Source organism: Lolium rigidum, chromosome 7, assembly GCF_022539505.1.
Source record: "Lolium rigidum isolate FL_2022 chromosome 7, APGP_CSIRO_Lrig_0.1, whole genome shotgun sequence".
Classification (NCBI taxonomy): Eukaryota; Viridiplantae; Streptophyta; class Magnoliopsida; order Poales; family Poaceae; genus Lolium; species Lolium rigidum.
This window is the reverse complement of record NC_061514.1, coordinates 161342124-161363051: the sequence shown is the minus strand read 5'-3', so window position 1 is coordinate 161363051 and position 20928 is coordinate 161342124. Positions and strand designations below refer to the sequence as shown.

At 46.3% G+C, this 20928-nt stretch overlaps 1 protein-coding gene across 1 annotated transcript; it reads left to right on the top strand.

Annotated features, from left to right (window-relative positions):
* Positions 1-16928: 16928 nt before the first annotated feature.
* Positions 16929-17617, top strand: LOC124679472. Its single transcript, XM_047215220.1, has one exon. It carries the CDS (start codon positions 17117-17119, stop codon positions 17444-17446), a length of 330 nt encoding a protein of 109 aa, XP_047071176.1. The 5' UTR covers positions 16929-17116; the 3' UTR covers positions 17447-17617.
* Positions 17618-20928: the final 3311 nt, after the last annotated feature.

The window sequence follows — 20928 nt, the reverse complement described above, 5'->3', positions numbered from 1 at the left end:
CACACGTGGGATAAGGAGTCTCCGGAGATCACATAAGTAAAACCCACTTGACTAGCATAATGACATCTAGATTACAAGCATCATCATATGAATCTCAATCATGTAAGGCAGCTCATGAGATTATTGTATTGAAGCACATAGGAGAGAGATGAACCACATAGCTACCGGTACAGCCCCGAGCCTCGATGGAGAACTACTCCCTCCTCATGGGAGACAACAGCGTTGATGAAGATGGCGGTGGTGTCGATGGAGAAGCCTTCCGGGGCACTTCCCCGTCCGGCGGCGTGCCGGAACAGAGACTCCTGTCCCCCAGATCTTGGCTTCGCGATGGCGGCGGCTCTGGAAGGTTTCTCGTACCGTGGCTTTTCCGTATCGAAGTTTTAGGTCGAGGGGCTTCTTATAGGCGAAGAGGCGGCGTCAGAAGGTCAACGGGGCGACGACACCACAGAGGGCGCGGGCCACCCTCGGCCGCGCCGGCCTATCATCCGGGGGCCTGTGTCCCCCTCCGGCGACTCTCGGGTGTTCTGGATGCTTCCGGGGATTCTAAGATGCTTGGGCGTTGATTTCGTCCAATTCGAGAATATTTCCTTACAAGGATTTCCGAAACCAAAAACAGCGAGAAAACGAGAAGCGGCACTTCGGCATCTCGTCAATAGGTTAGTTCCGGAAAACGCATAATAATGACATATAATGTGTATAAAACATGTAGATATCATCAATAATGTGGCATGGAACATAAGAAATTATCGATACGTCGGAGACGTATCAGCATCCCCAAGCTTAGTTCCTGCTCGTCCCGGCAGGTAAACGATAACAAAGATAATTTCTAGAGTGACATGCCATCATAACCTTGATCATACTATTGTAAGCATATGTAATGAATGCAGCGATCAAAACAATGGTAATGACATGAGTAAACAAATGAATCATAAAGCAAAGACTTTTCATGAATAGTACTTCAAGACAAGCATCAATAAGTCTTGCATAAGAGTTAACTCATAAAGCAATAATTCAAAGTAGAGGTATTGAAGCAACACAAAGGAAGATTAAGTTTCAGCGGTTGCTTTCAACTTGTAACATGTATATCTCATGGATAATTGTCAACATAGAGTAATATAACAAATGCAATATGCAAGTATGTAGGAATCAATGCACAGTTCACACAAGTGTTTGCTTCTTGAGGTGGAGAGAGATAGGTGAACTGACTCAACATAAAAGGTAAAAGAATGGCCCTTCGAAGAGGAAAACATCGGTTGCTATATTTGTGCTAGAGCTTTGGTTTTGAAAACATGAAACAATTTTGTCAACGGTAGTAATAAAGCATATGTATCATGTAAATTATATCTTACAAGTTGCAAGCCTCATGCATAGTATACTAATAGTGCCCGCACCTTGTCCTAATTAGCTTGGATTAACACAGATTATCATTGCATAGCATATGTTTCAACCAAGTGTCACAAAGGGGTACCTCTATGCCGCTCTGTACAAAGGTCTAAGGAGAAAGCTCGCATTTGGATTTCTCGCTTTTGATTATTCTCAACTTAGACATCCATACCGGGACAACATAGACAACGGATAATGGACTCCTCTTTAATGCATAAGCATTTAACAACAGTTATTATTCTCATAAGAGATTGAGGATTAGCTGTCCAAACTGAAACTTCTACCATGATTCATGGCTTTAGTTAGCGGCCCAATGTTCTTCTCTAACAGTATGCATACTCAAACCATTTGATTGTGAACACCGCCCTTACTTCAGACAAGACGAACATGCATAGCAACTCACATGATATTCAACAAAGGTAAAAGAGTTGATGGCGTCCCCAGGAACATGGTTATCGCACAACAAGCAACTTAATAAGAGATAAAGTGCGTAAGTACATATTCAATACCACAATAGTTTTTAAGCTATTTTGTCCCATGAGCTATATATTGTAAAGGCGAATGATGGAAATTTAAAGGTAGCACTCAAGCAATTTACTTTGGAATGGCGGAGAAATACCATGTAGTAGGTAGATATGGTGGACACAAATGGCATAGTGGTTGGCTCAAGGATTTTGGATGCATGAGAAGTATTCCCTCTCGATACAAGATTTAGGCTAGCAAGGTTATTTGAAAAAAACACAAGGATGAACCGGTGCAGCAAAACTCACATAAAAGACATATTGTAAACATTATAAGACTCTACACCGTCTTCCTTGTTGTTCAAACTCTTTACTAGAAATTATCTAGACCTTAGAGAGACCAATTATGCAAACCAAATTTTAGCAAGCTCTATGTATTTCTTCATTAATAGGTGCAAAGTATATGATGCAAGAGCTTAAACATGAGCACAACAATTGCCAAGTATCAAATTATTCAAGACATTTTACCAATTACTACATGTAGCATTTTCCGTTTCCAACCATATAACAATTAACGAAGCAATTTCAACCTTCGCCATGAACATTAAAAGCTAAGAACACATGTGTTCATATGAACCAGCGGAGCGTGTCTCTCTCCCACACAAGCATGTATTTATTCAGAGAATGAAAATAACAAAACAAAAATAAAAGCACACAGACGCTCCAAGTAAAGTACATAAGATCTGACCGAATAAAAATATAGTTTGAAGAGAAGGAACCTGATAATTTGTCGATGAAGAAGGGGATGCCTTGGGCATCCCCAAGCTTAGATGCTTGAGTCTTCTTGAAATATGCAGGGATGAACCATGGGGGCATCCCCAAGCTTAGACTCTTCACTCTTCTTGATCATAGTATATCATCCTCCTCTCTTGACCCTTGAAAACTTCCTCCACACCAAACTCGAAACAACTCATTAGAGGGTTAGTGAATAATCAAAAATTCACATGTTCAGAGGTGACACAATCATTCTTAACACTTCTGGACATTTCCCAAAGCTACTGGAAGGTAATGGAACAAAGAAATCCACCCAACACAGCGAAAGAAGCAATGCGAAATAAAAGGCAGAATCTGTCAAAACAGAACAGTCCGTAAAGACGAATTTTAAAATGGCACCAGATTTGCTCAGATGAAAATGCCCAAATTGAATGAAAGTTGCGTACATATCTGAGGATCATTCACGTAAATTGGCATAATTTTCTGAGTTACCTACAGAGAATTAGGCCCAGATTCGTGATAGCAAGAAATCTGTTTCTGCGCAGTAATCCAAATCTAGTATGAACCTTACTATCAAAGACTTTACTTGGCACAACAATGCAATAAAACTAAGATAAGGAGAGGTTGCTACAGTAGTAACAACTTCCAAGACACAAATACAAATAAAAGTACTGTAGCAAAATAAACACATGGGTTATCTCCCAAGAAGTTCTTTCTTTATAGCCATTAAGATGGGCTCAGCAGTTTTAATGATGCACTCGCAAGAAATAGTATTTGAAGCAAAAGAGAGCATCAAGAGGCAAATTCAAAACACATTTAAGTCTAACATGCTTCCTATGCATAGGAATCTTGTAAGTAAACAAGTTCATGAAGATCAAAGTAACAAGCATAGGAAGATAAAACAAGTGTAGCTTCAAAAATTTCAGCACATAGAGAGGTGTTTTAGTAACATGAAAATTTCTACAACCATATTCTCCTCTCTCATAATAACTTTCAGTAGCAACATGAGCAAACTCAACAATATAACTATCACATAAAGCATTCTTATCATGAGTCTCATGCATAAAATTACTACTCTCCACATAGGCATAATCAATTTTATTAGTTGTAGTGGGAGCAAATTCAACAAAGTAGCTATCATTATTATTCTCATCATCAAATATAGGAGGCATAGCGTAATCATAATCAAATTTATCCTCCATAACAGGCGGTACTAAAAGACCAATATCATTATAATCATCATAAATAGGAGGCAAAGTATCATCAAAGAAAATTTTCTCCTCAATGCTTGGGGGACTAAAAAGGTCATGCTCATCAAAACCAGCTTCCCCAAGCTTAGAATTTTCCATATCATTAGCAACAATGGTGTTCAAAGCGTTCATACTAATATGTTCCATAGGTTTTTTAACTTTCGCATCGGACCATCCATGTCTTAAATCAGGAAATAGAATAAGAAGCTCATTGTTGTCCATTATGCCTAACTAGTGTAAACAAGAAACAAAAAGATGCAATTGCGGGATCTAAAGGAAATAGCTTCGAGCACACACACAACGGCAACGAGAGAAGTACTTTACACGGGACCGGAGTATGAGTGCCTTTTACCTTTCCTTCCCGGCAACGGCGCCGGAAAATAGCTTGATGTCTACGGGAGCTTCTATTCTTGTAGACAGTGTTGGGCCTCCAAGAGCGAGAGGTTTGTAGAACAGCGAGCAAGTTTCCCTTAAGTGGATCACCCAAGGTTTATCGAACTCGGGGAGGAAGAGGTCAAAGATATCCCTCTCATGCACCCCTGCAACCACAAAGCAAGAAGTCTCTTGTGTCCCCAACACACCTAATAGGTGCACTAGTTCGGCGAAGAGATAGTGAAATACAGGTGGTATAAATAAGTATGAGCAGTGGCAACGGCACCAGAAAAGTGCTTTGCCCAGGACGAGTAAACAAGCGGTAGTAACGCAGTAAAACGAGTAAACAAGCAGCGATAGCGATATTTAGGAACAAGGCCTAGGGATTAGACTTTCACTAGTGGACACTCTCAACTTTGATCACATAACAGAATAGATAAATGCATACTCTACACTCTCTTGTTGGATGATGAACACCACTAATTGCGTAGGATTACACGAACCCTCAATGCCGGAGTTAACAAGCTCCACAATATTCAATGTTCATATTTAAATAACCTTAGAGTGCATGACAGATCAACACAACTAAACCAAGTACTAACATAGCATGCACACTGTCACCTTCACACTATGTAGGAGGAATAGATCACATCAATACCATCATAGAAATAGTTAACTTCATAATCTACAAGAGATCATAATCATAGCCTACGCCAAGTACTAACACGGATGCACACACTCGTCACCATTACACCGTGCGGGAGGAATAAACTACTTTAATAACATCACTAGAGTAGCACACGGATAAATTGTGATACAAAACACATTGCAATCATAAAGGGATATAAATAAGCACTTCACTATGCCATTCATAACGGTGAATAAGTATTCACGTGAAATATAGCCTAAGAGACCCACACGGTGCACACACTTGTCACCTTTACACACGTGGGACAAGGAGTCTCTCGGAGATCACATAAGTAAAACCCACTTGACTAGCATAATGACATCTAGATTACAAGCATCATCATATGAATCTCAATCATGTAAGGCAGCTCATGAGATTATTGTATTGAAGCACATAGGAGAGAGATGAACCACATAGCTACCGGTACAGCCCCGAGCCTCGATGGAGAACTACTCCCTCCTCATGGGAGACAGCAGCGTTGATGAAGATGGTGGTGGTGTCGATGGAGAAGCCTTCCGGGGGCACTTCCCCGTCCCGGCGGCGTGCCGGAACAGAGACTCCTGTCCCCCAGATCTTGGCTTCGCGATGGCGGTGGCTCTGGAAGGTTTCTCGTACCGTGGCTTTTCCGTATCGAAGTTTTAGGTCGAGGGGCTTCTTATAGGCGAAGAGGCGCCGTCAGAAGGTCAACGGGGCGATGACACCACAGGGGGGCGCGGGCCACCCCTGGGCCGCGCCGGCCTATCATCTGGGGGGCCTATGTCCCCCCTGCGCGACTCTCGGGTGTTCTGGATGCTTCCGGGGATTCTAAGATGCTCGGGCGTTGATTTCGTCCAATTCCGAGAATATTTCCTTACTAGGATTTACGAAACCAAAAACAGCAGAAAACGAGGAGCGGCACTTCGGCATCTCGTCAATAGGTTAGTTCCGGAAAACGCATAATAATGACATATAATGTGTATAAAACATGTAGATATCATCAATAATGTGGCATGGAACATAAGAAATTATCGATACGTCGGAGACGTATCAAGGCACCCCGCTGATGGTCGGCAGTGGAGAAACATCGGGAGAGAGTTCCCGGATTTTGCAGGTGAGGCAAGGAACTTATACTTTGGTCTAAGTACAGATGGCATGAATCCTTTTGGGGAGCAGAGCTGCGGTCACGAGCACCTGGCCCGTGACTCTATGTATCTACAACCTTCCTCCTTGGTTGTGCATGAAGCGGAAGTTCATTATGATGCCGGTGCTTATCCAAGGCCCAAAGCAACCGGGCAACGACATTGATGTGTACCTAAGACCATTAGTCGATGAACTTTTGGAGTTGTGGGCCAAACCAGGTGTACGTGTGTGGGATGAGCACACCGAGCAAGAATTTGACCTACGAGCGTTGCTATTCGTAACCATCAATGATTGGCCTGCTCTTAGTAACATTTCAGGACAGGACGAACAAAGGATACAATGCATGCACACACTTGTTTAGATGAGGCTGAAAGTAAATATTTGGGAAAAAGCGAGAAAAGTTGTGTACCCGTTCAATCGTCGTTTCCTTCCGCGCAAGCATCCCTTAAGGAAAAAGGCAAGCATTTCGATGGCGAGGCTGACCGCCGTCCGGCTTGTCCCCGTAGTGGTGCTGATATATTTGACATGGTCAAGGATTTAAATGTTATCTTTGGAAAGGGTCTAGGCAGTCGACCTGTTCCGAAAGACGATGAAGGACACGCGCCCATGTGGAAGAAGAAATCTATTTTTTGGGAGCTAGAATATTGGAAAGTCTCGGAAGTCCGCTCCGCAATCGACGTGATGCACCTGACCAAGAATCTTTGTGTGAATATTCTAGGTTTTCCGGGCATGTATGGAAAGACAAAAGATACACCGAAGCACGAGAGGACCGGGAAAGTCATAAAGGACGAAACGGCAATCATCCAGGGCGGTTTGTAGGGCCTGCCAGCCTACGCTCTTACCAAACAAGAGAAGGAGATCTTTTTTGAATCCCTATTCGAGTATCAAGGTTCCGTCTAGTTTCTCGTCGAATATAAAGGGAATAGTAAATATGAAGGAGAAAAAATTCAGAACACTGAAGTCCCATGACCGCCACGTTCTTATGACACAATTGCTTCCGGTTGCATTGAGGGGACTTCTACCGAGAAAATGTTCGACTAGCCATTGTGCGGATATGTGCATTCCTCAACGCATTTCTCGGAAGGTAATGGATCCGAAACTTTGTCGGGATTACGAGGAAGATGTGGTCGAATGTCTTGTCGGCTTCGAGTTGTTGTTCCCACCATCCTTCTTCAATATTATGACGCACCTCCTCGTTCACCTAGTTGAAGAGATTAGAATTCTCGGTCCCGTATTTCTACACAATATGTTCCCCTTCGAGAGGTTCATGGGAGTCTTAAAGAAATATGTTCATAACCGAGCTAGGCCGGAAGGAAGTATCTCAAAGGGCTACGGAGCCGAGGAGGTCATTGAGTTTTGCGTTGACTTTCTTCCCGACCTTAAGCCGATTGGTGTTCCCGAATCTCGGTATGAGGGGAGGCTGACTGGAAAAGGCACACTAGGAAGGAAAGCAACGGTGTGCGGGGACAAGATTTCTTTCAATCAAGCACACTACACAGTTCTATACAATTCCAGCTTGGTGGCTCCGTACATCGAGAAACACAAGAATGTTTTACGAGAAATAAACCCGGGCCAGCCCGAGTCCTTGATTACACGTCAACACATGAATACCTTCGGCAATTGGTTGCAAAGACATCTCATTAATGACCCATCTGTTGTGGAGCAGCTGTTCTTGTTGGTCAGGTTACCATCTTCAAACATATGTACATTCCAAGGGTACGAGATAAATGGGAATACATTTTACACGATCGACCAAGATAAAAAGAGCACCAACCAAAACAGCGGTGTCCGCTTCGATGCAAAAGATGAGAATGGGCAAACCACCTAATATTATGGATACATAGAGGAGATATGGAAACTTGACTATGGTCCCACTTTTAAGGTCCCTTTGTTTCGGTGCAAATGGGTGAAGCTCAGCGGTATACTGGTAGACGATAAGTACGGTATGACAACAGTGGATCCCAACAATCTTGCGTACATGGACGAGCCATTCGTCCTAGCCAGCGAGGTGGCTCAAGTTTTCTATGTGAAGGACATGTCTAGCAAATCAAGAAAAAGAAATCAACAAAAGAATACATCAACCGAGGAGCCAAAGCGCCACATAGTTCTTTGGGGAAAAAGAAATACCGTGGGAGTGGATGACAAGACAGACATGTCAGAAGATTATAATAAGTTTAAAGAAATTCCGCCCTTCACGGTGAAAATTGACCCAAGCATCTTGCTAAATGATGAAGATTCTCCATGGCTACGGCGTAGAAGATCACATCAGTAGATGGTGATGTAATAATGTATTCTTCACAATCTCTACATTTATGTAATAATGAGAACCATTTCCCCAACACTGTTAGAGGAGATGGAGTCTTTCACGGGCTTGCAGGGAAATTTTTCTGAGGAGCAGCTTCCGAAGATGTCGTAGGGCGTGTGCACCAACGACATCTTCGAGAAGCTGCGCCACGGGAGATTTCCCAACCCTTTCCTTCATGCATGGGAATGAAACTCTGCTTGGCTTGTTGATCTGTTTGGCAAGGCGTATCGATGCTCCTTTTATAGGCACGGCACCGCTTCTATTTTGTCTTGTTCCTACGACAGGAAGTCGTGCGCTACATGCTTTATCTCATCGAGCAGTGCGTCCACCCACGCGTCCTCCCACCAACCGTGACAAAAGGTTACCCGCACATCATCCTTATCCTGCCGACACCTTTAGTCCCGGTTGCACCCACCAACCGTGACAAAAGGTTACCCGCACATCCTTATCCTGCCGACAACTTTAGTCCCGGTTGCACCCACCAGCCGTGACAAAAGGTTACCGCACGTTAGCCCCACAGATAAGGCCCTCCTAGATAAGCCTCCCCCAGTCTGTTGTCCCGGTTTCAGCCTCCACCCGGGATGAAAGTTTCGGGCGCCACTGTGTTCCCGCCTATTTTCTTCCCGCGTTCCCGCCTCCGTCTTCCCGCCAATTTTCCACTATATATATGTAGGCTTGGCCTCCATTTACATATCACATCTAGACTCATATCTCGCAAACCTCATCATTCTCTCCCATGGCTTCCATCGTATGTCTAACACCCGGGAGGCGGAGGCGCTTTGCGCCTCGAACTACCCCTGCCCGCCGGGTACCGCGTCCCGACCGGCTGGTTGCTGAGTGTCGGAGGCGTACCGGTGCCTCCTATCCCTCTAGGTGTGGCACGCGAGATGGCCATCACGAACCACTACTATTTCGAGCTCACGTCTGAGCACGGAGGAATCCCCAGTGGCATCCCGACTACAGCCCGACTTGGGACAGCTTCTTCATCAATCGGCGTGAGAGGGCGGTTGCCAGGTACGAGGAGGACGGCCCGCCTCCTTCGAACTTCAACGAGGCCGACCGTCGGATGTGGTGGCGCGGCCGGACTCTCCAGAGCGTCATGGCCTATCGTGGCCCCCGCCTGCGCTACCCTCAATCGCAGCCCACGCGTGCTCACCCGCCGAGGTTCGACAACCGCGACCCCGATGCTAGCGACGATGACGTCGGCGACTATGATGACTACAGTGGCGACTATTATAGGGCTAGGAAGGACTATGATTGAATTGCTCCAACATTCGAATCTAGCCATGTATCTTAATTTTCAGTTGAGCTCTGTACTTTAATTTCAGTTCAATCGTAATAAATTTCGTGTCAACCACTTTATTGAACAAAAACAACCGTCAACGACTTTATAAATTAAATTTAAACTAATAGAACCAATAACGACTTTATTGAAATTACAATAAAATAGATAAATTACTAGTCTAGTCTCTACTCGTCGTCGGAGGTTGTCTCCGTCCAAATGTCATCCCACCGAGGGTCGTTTTCGGTCCAAGTTGTATTCGGGTTCTCGAGCTCGAAGGCGGCGACGGCCCGACGGTGCCGCCTGTCGGACCTGCGTTGTGCCCTAAGGTTAGCAAAGAACGCGTCGGTGTTGTCGACATCGTTGGGGAAGCTGCGCCCTCCACCGGCGCATCAAGCGCTCTTCGTGCTCGGCGATGGCGATCCTACGCTGCACCTGGCGGTGCCGGCGTCGGTCCTCGTCGTCGACGAGGCACGGCGGTGGCGCGAGGAACTCCGCCTCCTCTAGCGATTCAACATCCGGGAAGTTCATGTCGCGCCCGGGCCGCCGAAAGCGCCACGCCGCCGCGTCGTAAGCGCGCGCCGCCAGCTCCGGCGTGTTGTACGTGCCGAGGGTGAGGCGGAAGCCACCGGCGCGTATCTCGGCGGTGAACCTACCGCTCGGACGCACTCGAACGCCACGGAAACCGGACGCCCCTCGACAACGTGGAGGCATCCCGGAGATGAATGAGCGGAGGAGGCGGTGGCGACGTGTGGTTGCACCCGCACTCGTCGCTCTATATAGCGCACGCGGGGCATGGCACGTGTAAGCCACGGCTACACACATCGCACGCCGGCGTCGGCGGGGCGAGGCACGTGGAAGCGGTGGCTACACGTCGCACGACGGCGTCGACGGGACGCGACACGTGGAAGCGGTGGCGACACGTCGCACGATGGCGTCGACGGGACTCGACATGTGGCACGGGGACGCGACACGTGTGGCACGGCGGCGGTGCACAGGGGTGAAACATACACGACTATCAATGTTTCATATGATGCGAGAGGAAAATAGGTATATGGATGTCATATTCATGTTCATTAGCTTTTTCTGATCAATATTCATATATAAAACATTTGTATTTGAGTTACCATTCAAAAGTTATTGAAATAATACTTTTATTAATTTAAAATAGAAAAAAGAAAAGGGGTGAAGAGGGTATGATGAGCTGATCCGTGGCACAGCCCATCCAACGGCTCTAGGCCGTTGGATTCAAACGGCCAGAGCCGTTGGATGGGCTGTGCCACGGATCAGTCCAAAGGCCTTTTGTCGCGGGTGGTGGCTCGACCCGTGACAAAAGACCCCCCTTTTGTCGCGGGTGGTGGCACGACCCGCGACAAAGGGGGTCTTTGTCGCGGGTCATGCCACCACCCGCGACAAAAGGGGGGTGGGTATAAAGGCGCCGCGCGTCGCGGGCCGACGCACAACCCGCGACGACAAGGAGGCCAAACCCTAGACCCACGCCGTCAGGCTGCCGAAATTCGCCGCCGCCGCCGCCGTTCGCCGTTCGCCGACGCCGACGCCTCTCTGCGCCGCGGGCCGTCGCCTCCCCACGCCGCGTCACCCCCATCCTCCGCCGAAACCCGCGCGCGCGCTCCTCTCTGCGCCGCGGGCCGCCGCCTCCCAACGCCGCGCCGCCGTTGCCGCTGCCCTCTGCCGCCTCCCCCACGCCGCGCCGCCGCCGCCGACGCCCTCTGCCGCGCGGAAGCTCCTCGGGCTCCTCTCTGCGCGCTCCTCTCTGCGCCGCCGCCTCGGGCCGCGCCGGCGCCGCCGTCTGCAAGAGGTAGCGCCGCCGCGCCTCCTCTCTGCGCCGCCGCCGTTGCCTTTTTTTCATTTTTTTATACTTAATTGAGTTAATTAGTTAGTATGTAATAAGTTAATTAGTTAGTTTGTTAGTTTAGGTTTAGTTAGTTAGTTTAGGTTTAGTTAGTTAATTGATTAGTTTTAGGTTGAAAAATATTTAGTATATGTATTTACGGTTTTTTAGTATATATGTATTTGCTTTGTTAGTTTAGGTTTTTTTAGTATATGTATTTACGGTTTTTTAGTTAGTTTAGGTTTTTTAGAAAAATGTTTAGTTAGTATATGTATTTACGGTTGAAAAAAGTGCTTTAGTATATGTATTTGGTATATGGACGACTCCTCCACCAACACCCTCTCTCTCGCAAACACGCGTCGCCGACACCCTCTCTCTCGCAAACTAGCGTCGCCGACACCCTCTCTCTCGCAAACACGCGTCGCCGACACCCTATCGCTCTCGCAAACATGCGTCGCCGACACCCTCTCTCTCGCAAACTAGCGTCGCCGACACCCTCTCTCTCGCAAACACGCGTCGCCGACACCCTCTCCCTCTCACAAACTAGCGTCGCCAACACCCTCTCCCTCTCGCAAACACGCGTCGCCATTAGGGTTAGGGTTTCGTTAGGGTTTGGTTAGGATTAGACCATGTACTTATCGATTTAATTTTTTGCAGAAACAATGGATCCATTCGAAATCCGTCGTGACTTGGAACAGGAAGACTTTTTCGAGAACATAATCCGCGATGGTCCAGAAGCCGACGGCTCCGGAGCTGGAGAAGACCGCGGCTCCGGTGATAAAGAAGCCGACGGCTCCGGAGCTGGAGAAGACCGCGGCTCCGGTGATGGAGAAGCCGAGGACTTCGGTGGAGAAGCCGACGCCTCCGGTGATGGAGAATCCGACGGCTCCGGTAATGACGAGGTATACGATCAGTTGAGGCATTAATGGAATTCTATATGTACATATGTATATAAATTAACTGATTTTTATTCTCTTAGGCCTCCGAAGATAAGTTGGAGAAACGAGGCCCGGCAAAGAGACTGGGCAAAAAGACCACCTCAACATTGAAGCTATATCACCGGAAGGCCAACCTGTGGCACCCGCGAGTGTGAGAGTGACATTTAAGAATCAGTGCGGAGTTGTGGTTAGAGATCATATCCCGATCACTGTTAGAGAATGGAACAAGACCAAGAATGTGTCCGAAGATCAGGTTGCCGATAGGTACAAGAACACACTTTTTGACGACCTCATGTCACATTTCACTTTGCCAAATTTGGGATCGGACTCCGAGAATGCCAAGCAGAGGGCGCTAGTGAAGAAATGGGCTCTTAAGAAGATGGGGGAACTTTTCCGAGCGTATAAGAACCGGTTATGGAAAGCTTATAAGGCCGAGAAGAAGCCTCCAGTATTCGAAAACTACCTAGCGAAGCAGGAGCATAATTGGGAAGAATTTGTGAAGTACAAAAAATCAGAGGAGGTTGTGAACCTGTCCAAGAAAAACAAGAAGAATGCAAGCGAAAAGAAATATCACCATCATACGGGGCGAGGGGGCTACGAAGTAGCCATGCCTAAGTGGGATGCACAAGAGGCTGAGATGGAGCTGAATGGGATCACTCCAGAACCCACGCGAGAAGGATGAGACATTAGGGCTCGAAATTGGTTCCTCGCGCATGGTTGTGAGTATGACATGAAGACAGAGAACATTGTTGAAAGTGACAGCAGGGTTAGGGTACCCAGGGAAAAATGGATTGCCGTGACGACAGATATAAAGGCGGGAAAACTAAAGTTTGCTCCCGATAGAGAGAAAGACTTGTTGACGCTTGTCCTCGGTAATCCTGAGAAGGGAGGACGAACAAGAGGCTTCGGCCCTAGTGTTCCGTGGTCGCTTGGGTTTCCGGCCGACGCGGAGACTTATAGAAGCCGAGCGAGAGCTAAACAACGCGAGCTGGAGCTGCGGAATGACCGGATGGCCGAGTTCCAACGCCGACTTGACCAGCGGCAGCGGGAGATTCAGCGGCAGCAGCTGGAGATAAATGAACTAAAAGGACAGCGCCGGCCCGGATAATACCGCTGGCATATCTCAGCGACGAGACAGACAGCGTGGCCGACTCGGAGGCCCCTCCTAAACGGATGATAGATGGCGGTCCTGGCGACCCCGTGGATGGAATCAAGGAGCAAACACCTTGTGATCTCCATGTGGTGTTCAGGAACATGTCTGTTAAAGTGGCGGTCGGCTATGTCTTACCCGCATTTGGACTCGAAGGTGAGCCGGCAACATGGCATGGCAATCAGATTCCAGCTGGCTATGCTCGTGTCGGGGTGGATTCAGTTGTACCGTCGTGGGAGACATTGGAGCTCGAAATCCCTGGAGGTGATGGGGGGCTTACACTCAGAGAGGTGCTGGGAGAAATCATTCTCTGGGAAAAGAAGAACATCAGGCTGCCAGGCTGGGTAGCCCTAGTACCAGTCGTCCGAGCAGGTCACCATCACCTCCTCCAGGTGATCGCAGGCCACCATCACCTCCTCCTACTGATCACATGTCGCCACCATCACCCCATGGGTACGACGTCGACCACGACATCTGTAGTCCATCTCCATCTCCGGCGCCGCCGCCTCCGCCCACTAAGACTCGGAATGCACCCAGCCGGAAGCGTTTTAAGAGTCCTGTCCGCAAGATGTCGCCCCTCCCAAAAGTACCAAAGGTTCCTCCCCCCGTCCTTACGATCGTACTTGAAGAGGAAAATGAGGCCATTGTTGCGAAATACAATTATGATTTTTTTCATAAGCCAAAACCTCCAGGCGCCGAGCCATACACCGAGAAGCATATAGCATATGCTACTTCTTTTCTGAACACACCATCGCAATATGACTTACACGAGAAGAAGGATGACTATACACGCCACCTTGCGAGGGTAATTGATGACAAGGCGAATGAAAAGGCTAAGAAGAACAAGGATGACAAGGCTAAGAAGAAGGATATTGCTAGCACGAGCAAATCATCAGCTAGAAGTGCAGCCGAGAAGAAGTCAAGTTCAGCAAGTGCACCACTCAAGGCCAAGCAAACGACAAAAGGCAAAAAGAGAAAGGAAGTTCCCCTCCTCGGAGATCAGCCCAAACAATCGATTCCAGCACTCAAAGTGTTTAATGTTCCCAAGGTGTACCAGGAACAGGGTGGTTTCGATATGGAAGAAGCTGCAAAGCTAGCGGCTTCTGTGACGTTACCGTGGAGGAATTGTCTGTTAGCAGCGAGATGCTGCACTACCCACTCGCTGATATAGCTCCTAAATTTTTCTACGGGGCCGACTTGGTCAGCCACGGAAGCAGCTGCATAAACTGCCAACACATATGCGGAATTTGCATCAGTGGTACCTTGATGCATGCAAGGAGAACATAAGGTACATCGTGGCGACTATACCATGGGAATATTACTACCGAAAGGAGAAGATCCATATTGAGATGAATGAACTCGGCAGTTATTCAATTTAGAAGCCCTCGACAAATCTCTCATGAGTTGCTATTGCTTGTAAGTTGTTAACTACATATAAGTTCATTTTCATTCAGTTCATGTTCGTTTTCATTGCATATACTCATTATATCTTATGTGTTCTCTATTATGCGGATCGAAGATCAGTGAATGCAAAAGTAATAATATTATCAATATTGGGTTTGTTGACCCAGATAAAATACATGTTCAAACGGTAAAGCATAACGGCCAAGAAACGGGGGGAAACCTACTAAGGTTTTTGGGGGAGCAATATTTCTGTGATTCAATATTGTTTCCTTACAACTACGAGTGAGAGTCTTAATGATCTTTTATGCACATTCAATTTTTCTTACTCGATGTTAAGTGTAATTCACGACGTATATACATAACATGTGCAGCTTCCACTTGGATTCTACTAGACATTCAACCCGATAAGGGAATAGTTGAAGTAAGAGACCCACTGAGTAGAGGCGTGGACGGGTCCGCGACTTGCGAGAGTTGCTCCAAGTGTAATTTCCTTCATCGCCGCGCTATATCTTTCGTGAGATATCGATTAATTATCCACTCATTCAATCATTCTTTTGCATCGACGGGGCTTGGACCGCTTTCAAGAGACATCGTAAGGACGGTACGCAGGCGGAGAATCTAACATTTACTCTCGTACCGTGCCCTCGGCAGCCACAAGGGACGAATCTATGTGGATACTACGTTTGCGAGTCCATTCGCATGTTAACCACTGAGAAGCAGAACAAAAATAAATTCAACGTAAGCAATAACACTCACAACTTTATTTATTATCGTCAATATTTCGTTATCAAGATTGATATAGTCATACTCATCTCATTTTCGTATATAGGTCGACTATTTGATCGATCTATATATATATAATGAATGAACGTGTACCACTTCTAGTAGCGTATTACCACCCGCGACAAAAGGGCCTGTCCCCTGCGCGCCCCGCGGCTGCCACGTGGTGGACCTTATGTCGCGGGTCGTAAGCGACCCGCGACAAAAGGGGGGACTTTTGTCGCGCCTCCCTTGTCGCGGCTGGCCGCCCGCGACAAAAGGGTCATACGACCCGCGACATTAGGCCTGTTTTCCACTAGTGGTCATTATGCATGTTGGAGGACAGCGCTGCCCCAGCGTTCACCGTTGATATGGACAGTGGCGGAACTACATCACAATTGTTGAGCGGGCCAGCCCAAAGAAGACCATATATTTTTGTATTTTTGGGCCATTTTTTCTTCCCACTCTTCAGTGTTTTGGGCTAAACTGGGCGGAACATGGCCCAGTTTTGTTTCAACATAGGTCCACCACTAGATATGGAGGTGCACCGCCGCGTCTTTTTCGGTACAATAACCATAATTTGGTGGGAAAGCTTATACAAAAGCATAAAAGCTGAAAAAAAGTGTGAAATTATACTAAATTGTTATATCTTGCTGCAGAACCTCGATAGAATAGTGTGTCTGCAAGATACCAAAGCTGCTAAATTACAGACTAATTTTTAATATTAAAATAGGCTAAAACTTATGTTTTAAATTCTGACTTGATTGTGCTATTTGCGCGGTAGCGCAACAGGTCATTTAGCACGCAGAAATGCACGTGGATCCAGGTTGTACCGTGATTTCGCGTTATGTTAGGGCCATACCGCTCCGTTGTTCCGAGAAAAGCAGAACGATCTCATTTTATTGTTCCGCGAGAACTAGTCAGAGATTTAGAGGATCATATTTTGAGTGCCCATTTATACTATCTCGATACACAGTAGTACTAGTCATATTCGAGTTCAGTTGTGTGAATCTATCTGAACTTCCGATCGAAGCTCTTTGGGGCCGTAGCTTGTCGACAAAGGCGCAAAAGTGTGCATGCCAGTCCCATGATTGGAGACAATAATGAGTAGTTGGTTGGTTTGTGCGCACTATACCGACTTCATATTTCTATACGACCAAAAAGTGAAGCTAGTTGAGCTGTGCAGGGGAAATAAGCTTTTGGAATCAAGCAAGGGCAGATATAACTAACCCAAACGGGGACATGAGAACTGCCCAATACGACCAACGCCGTTTATAAGCTCGAGCTCCTAAGCTCGCGAGGCTCTCCTCCAGTTCTAAACCATTGCCAAGCACGAGAACATCCCTTGCAAGCAAGCTACAAAGCCCGAGTGACAGAGAATGGGCAGAAAGGTGAGCACCACACTTCTGATCGTCCTCGGCGTCGCGCTTGCGATCGCCGGCCCCGCCGCCGGCGACATGCAGGCGGCCTACAGCATCGACGCGGCGGTGCAGCAGCTGATGTCGCCGCCTCCGTCATTGTCCATGCTGGAGGACAGCGTTGCCCCGGAGTTCACTGTTGATATGGAGGTGCACCGCCGGGTCCTGGCCGGCATCGGCACGGGAGCCCTGAACAAGAACAAGGCGGCCTGCAACGGGCCGTGCCCGGCGCGCGGAGGTTCCTACACCAATCGGGGATGCAACAGCAAGTACCAGTGCCGTGGTGGCTGAGAATGCATCAGCTAGCAGAGCACTTACTCTTGCACGCGCGTAAGACCGACGTTTATTTTCATGTCGTATTTCCAGTAACTTTGATTCTACTCCTGAGTCTTGGTCTCGTGTCGCAGTCTTGTTGGAACAACTGTGTGAAGTGATACCAAATTATCGATTGTGTTGTATCAAGTACCATCGTCAACCTGATGAATGGTTCCTCAAGAACCGTGGGTAATTGTTTCGTTAGCTTCGAATTTATGAAAACAAGTCAAACGGTGCATTCTATTTCACATCTACTTGAGCTGAAATAAATATTTATTTATTTATTTTTATGTACTTCTCCTTCGCTTGGCATAAGAACACTGTATTTGGACAATGGGGTAGTTGAACAATGGTCGACAATGGAGTTGTTGAACTGTGGATAAGATTAGTTGAACTGTAGAGGAATGTGTCGGCAAAATCTTAGGTAGGGATGCCCGCCTGAATAGCCAATGCCATCTGACCAGATTCCGACGAGTAGCTGCCCACGCATTCCATGCCTTGTTTGCTGCCGTATTCACACAACTTTTGAGATAGATGGCCACCAACTGGCCAGCAAGCGGTTGGGAACAACCAAAAAACAATCCAAGGAAGTAGAAGCTTTTCTGGAGTTGTCCTTTTGCAATGCAGTCAAGAAGAAACATTAGTTCATCTTTTCTGGAGTTGTCCTTTTGCACAACAATGCTGGTCATTTTTATGCCCTCAAATCTCAAACCAGCACTCAATTCCGGAAGACTTTTATGGCATTAAAGAGAAAATAAATCTGCCATTTGCGGTCGAGATTATCATGCTGGCTTCATGGTCCATTTGGATTGTCAGAAACAGAAAGATCTTTGAAGGACAAACGCCCTCTTTTTTGGCCTAGAAGACTGTGCTTAAGCAAGAGCTTCAGTTGCTCTCTTACAGAATGAAGAAGAAATGGGAAGCAGCATTTAAAACATGGCTTCAGTCTTTCATGCTTCCTTAGCTTGGTCAATAGTTCTAGATTTAGTCTTAGTTTTCTTTCTTCTTCTTCTTTAGTTTTGCACTCCTGGTGCACTTGTAACTCTTTAACTTTTAAATAATAATAAAAATTGCAGTGGGGTTTTTCCCCACTGTTTCACCCTCAAAAAAAAAGTAGAAGCTTATTATTGAAGGCCTTGTTAACTTTTCTTATATTTCCGCACCAAGGGGTTTGGGATGGTGGAGGGGATAGTTTTTAATCTATCCAAAAGTGAGTAAAGGCTCCGCGTTATCACCTTTTTTCGATGATTGATTCATATATCGACTCTGTGTTACCTATCATGTAATCTTTTCTTGAGTTTAATTGGGTATTTTCCAGAGGAATTTCATGGTACCCTGGTACTACAAAACTATGCGATGGAGTACCAGGGTGATGTGGCCGTCTGTGATGGGGGATAAGTGTGTAATATACTTTTCTGAGAGTGCTAGAAGATCAATTTGCACTTTCACCCTCCACCCCCCGTGACGATAGTACAGGAGCAGAGTAACGCCGCCTCCCTTCTTCCTGTTCTCTGCCCCCGTCTGTGATGGGGAAACTATTACAAGAATGGATGTAAAGGAGCCATGCAAGTGCAAAAAATGATAATATGGAAACAACACTGACATACTTTGAAGTTTCTGCAGTGGTAGCCTGTGGGACATTAGTACACACAAAATATTCAGTGGCATCAACAAACATATATCTAGCATCAATATGATTTTTTGGGAAAAAAGACCACCTCCACGAGTGAATTGTCAAAAAGGACCACCTCCGAATGAAATTGACAAAAAAGACCACCTGCGACGTGGCGGCAAGCTCGCCAAGCGACACATGGCACCTGCGATTGTGTTAGATTGTGTTAGCTATAACTAGGTGCTCTGTACTTCTTGGTCGACAATACCCTGGTGACTACCCCTGTGACTGTGATGTGTGTGTTAGTCACCTTGTGTGTGAGGTGCTTGGTTGTGAGGGGCTAAGTCACTGTGGATCAGCTCGGGAAAGTGATGTTTATCACGGGTGTGAATTAATTTTGTAATGACACTTGCATTTCCAAGTTGTATTTATGTTTGTGACTTGTTTGCAGGAAATCGTAGCAATGGAAAGGAAAATGAAGAGAATAATTAATACTAGTAGTTAGGTTTTAGTCTAGGTGTTATTTCTGTTTTGGCAAAGCCTTGTAATTTCCTTCTATTGATTTATTGTAATATAGCCAGAATTTTGTAATGAAAATGTAATGTGTTTGATTATTAATAAATCTCTTATTTTTCTTAGGTGAAAATGTTGTAATTATTATTCAAAGTGTATATTGAAATACAAGTTGAATATTTCCTAATTATTGAAATGTGGATTCAAATGGTATATTCAAATACCAATTCAGTTGCCATAGTCATTTGAACTTAACATATAATTTGGACTTCAATTCAAATGTTTACTTTCCCTCCAAACCTAAGTGCAAAGAGGCCATGTCAAAATCTATCCCACTCTCACCACAACTACACCCTAGTTCATAGCGAGTGTGGGGACCCCCGGAGGTCGTAGGCTAGACAAACCCAGATCCTCATCTAGCATAAATCTAACCTAGATCTCTAGGGCCTACAGGGTGAGAATCGGTAACACAACAGTGACTCTACGACTCAACGAGTAATACAAGCTCATAACCGAGCGAAAAACCTAAGTATTACAAGCTGAGGTCACTGACCTGACAATTTATCAATCAATGGAAGAAAAGTTATGCTATTCTAAATAGCAAGATAGCAAAAGGCCTAAGAGGCCAGGAGCATAACGGCGACGTCCCAGCCCATAGATTCCAGGCTGCCATCTGGGAATCCCAAGCTACTCGTCGATGTCGACCTAGAAACCTTCATTTGTTGGAGCGACTTCATCTAAAACAAAGCATGCAAAGCTGAGTACAGGGACTCAGCAAGACTTAGTACAACCTGTTAGCAAAGCTGGTATGCGAGGCTTTATGTGAAGCTTATTTTGCAGAAAGCCAATTTTCCTTCGTAAAACAAGAGGGAGCAGAAGCTCGTCTATTCAGATCATTTTAAAAGGGGATAAGAGAGCGATATCTCTAGCTCTACTAATCATCATATTGAATCCACCGAATCTTCATCATTAACTGAACCTATCAACTAGGAACACCCCCTCGATACCCTGAGGAGGGATCCTTATCACACATTGATTCCAAGTTTTACGATTAGGTTCATGTTGTCTATGATCACAGAATCCATCACCAAGTCGTCCGTAACCGTGGACACGGCTTTTCGAAAAGATTTACCCTGCAGGGGTGTACAACTTTACCCACACGCGCCAACCGACTCTTAGCGCCGTCATGTACACGCTTCCTTGGCGTGCCGGCAGAGGGTGGTCAACCAAAACCTTTACCTTGCTTCGCCTATCCCATGAGTCAATCTAACTGGGAAACTCCGTCATCGTAGGTAGCTATTCTCCGAGGCGGTCCCGGTCATTGTGTGCAGGG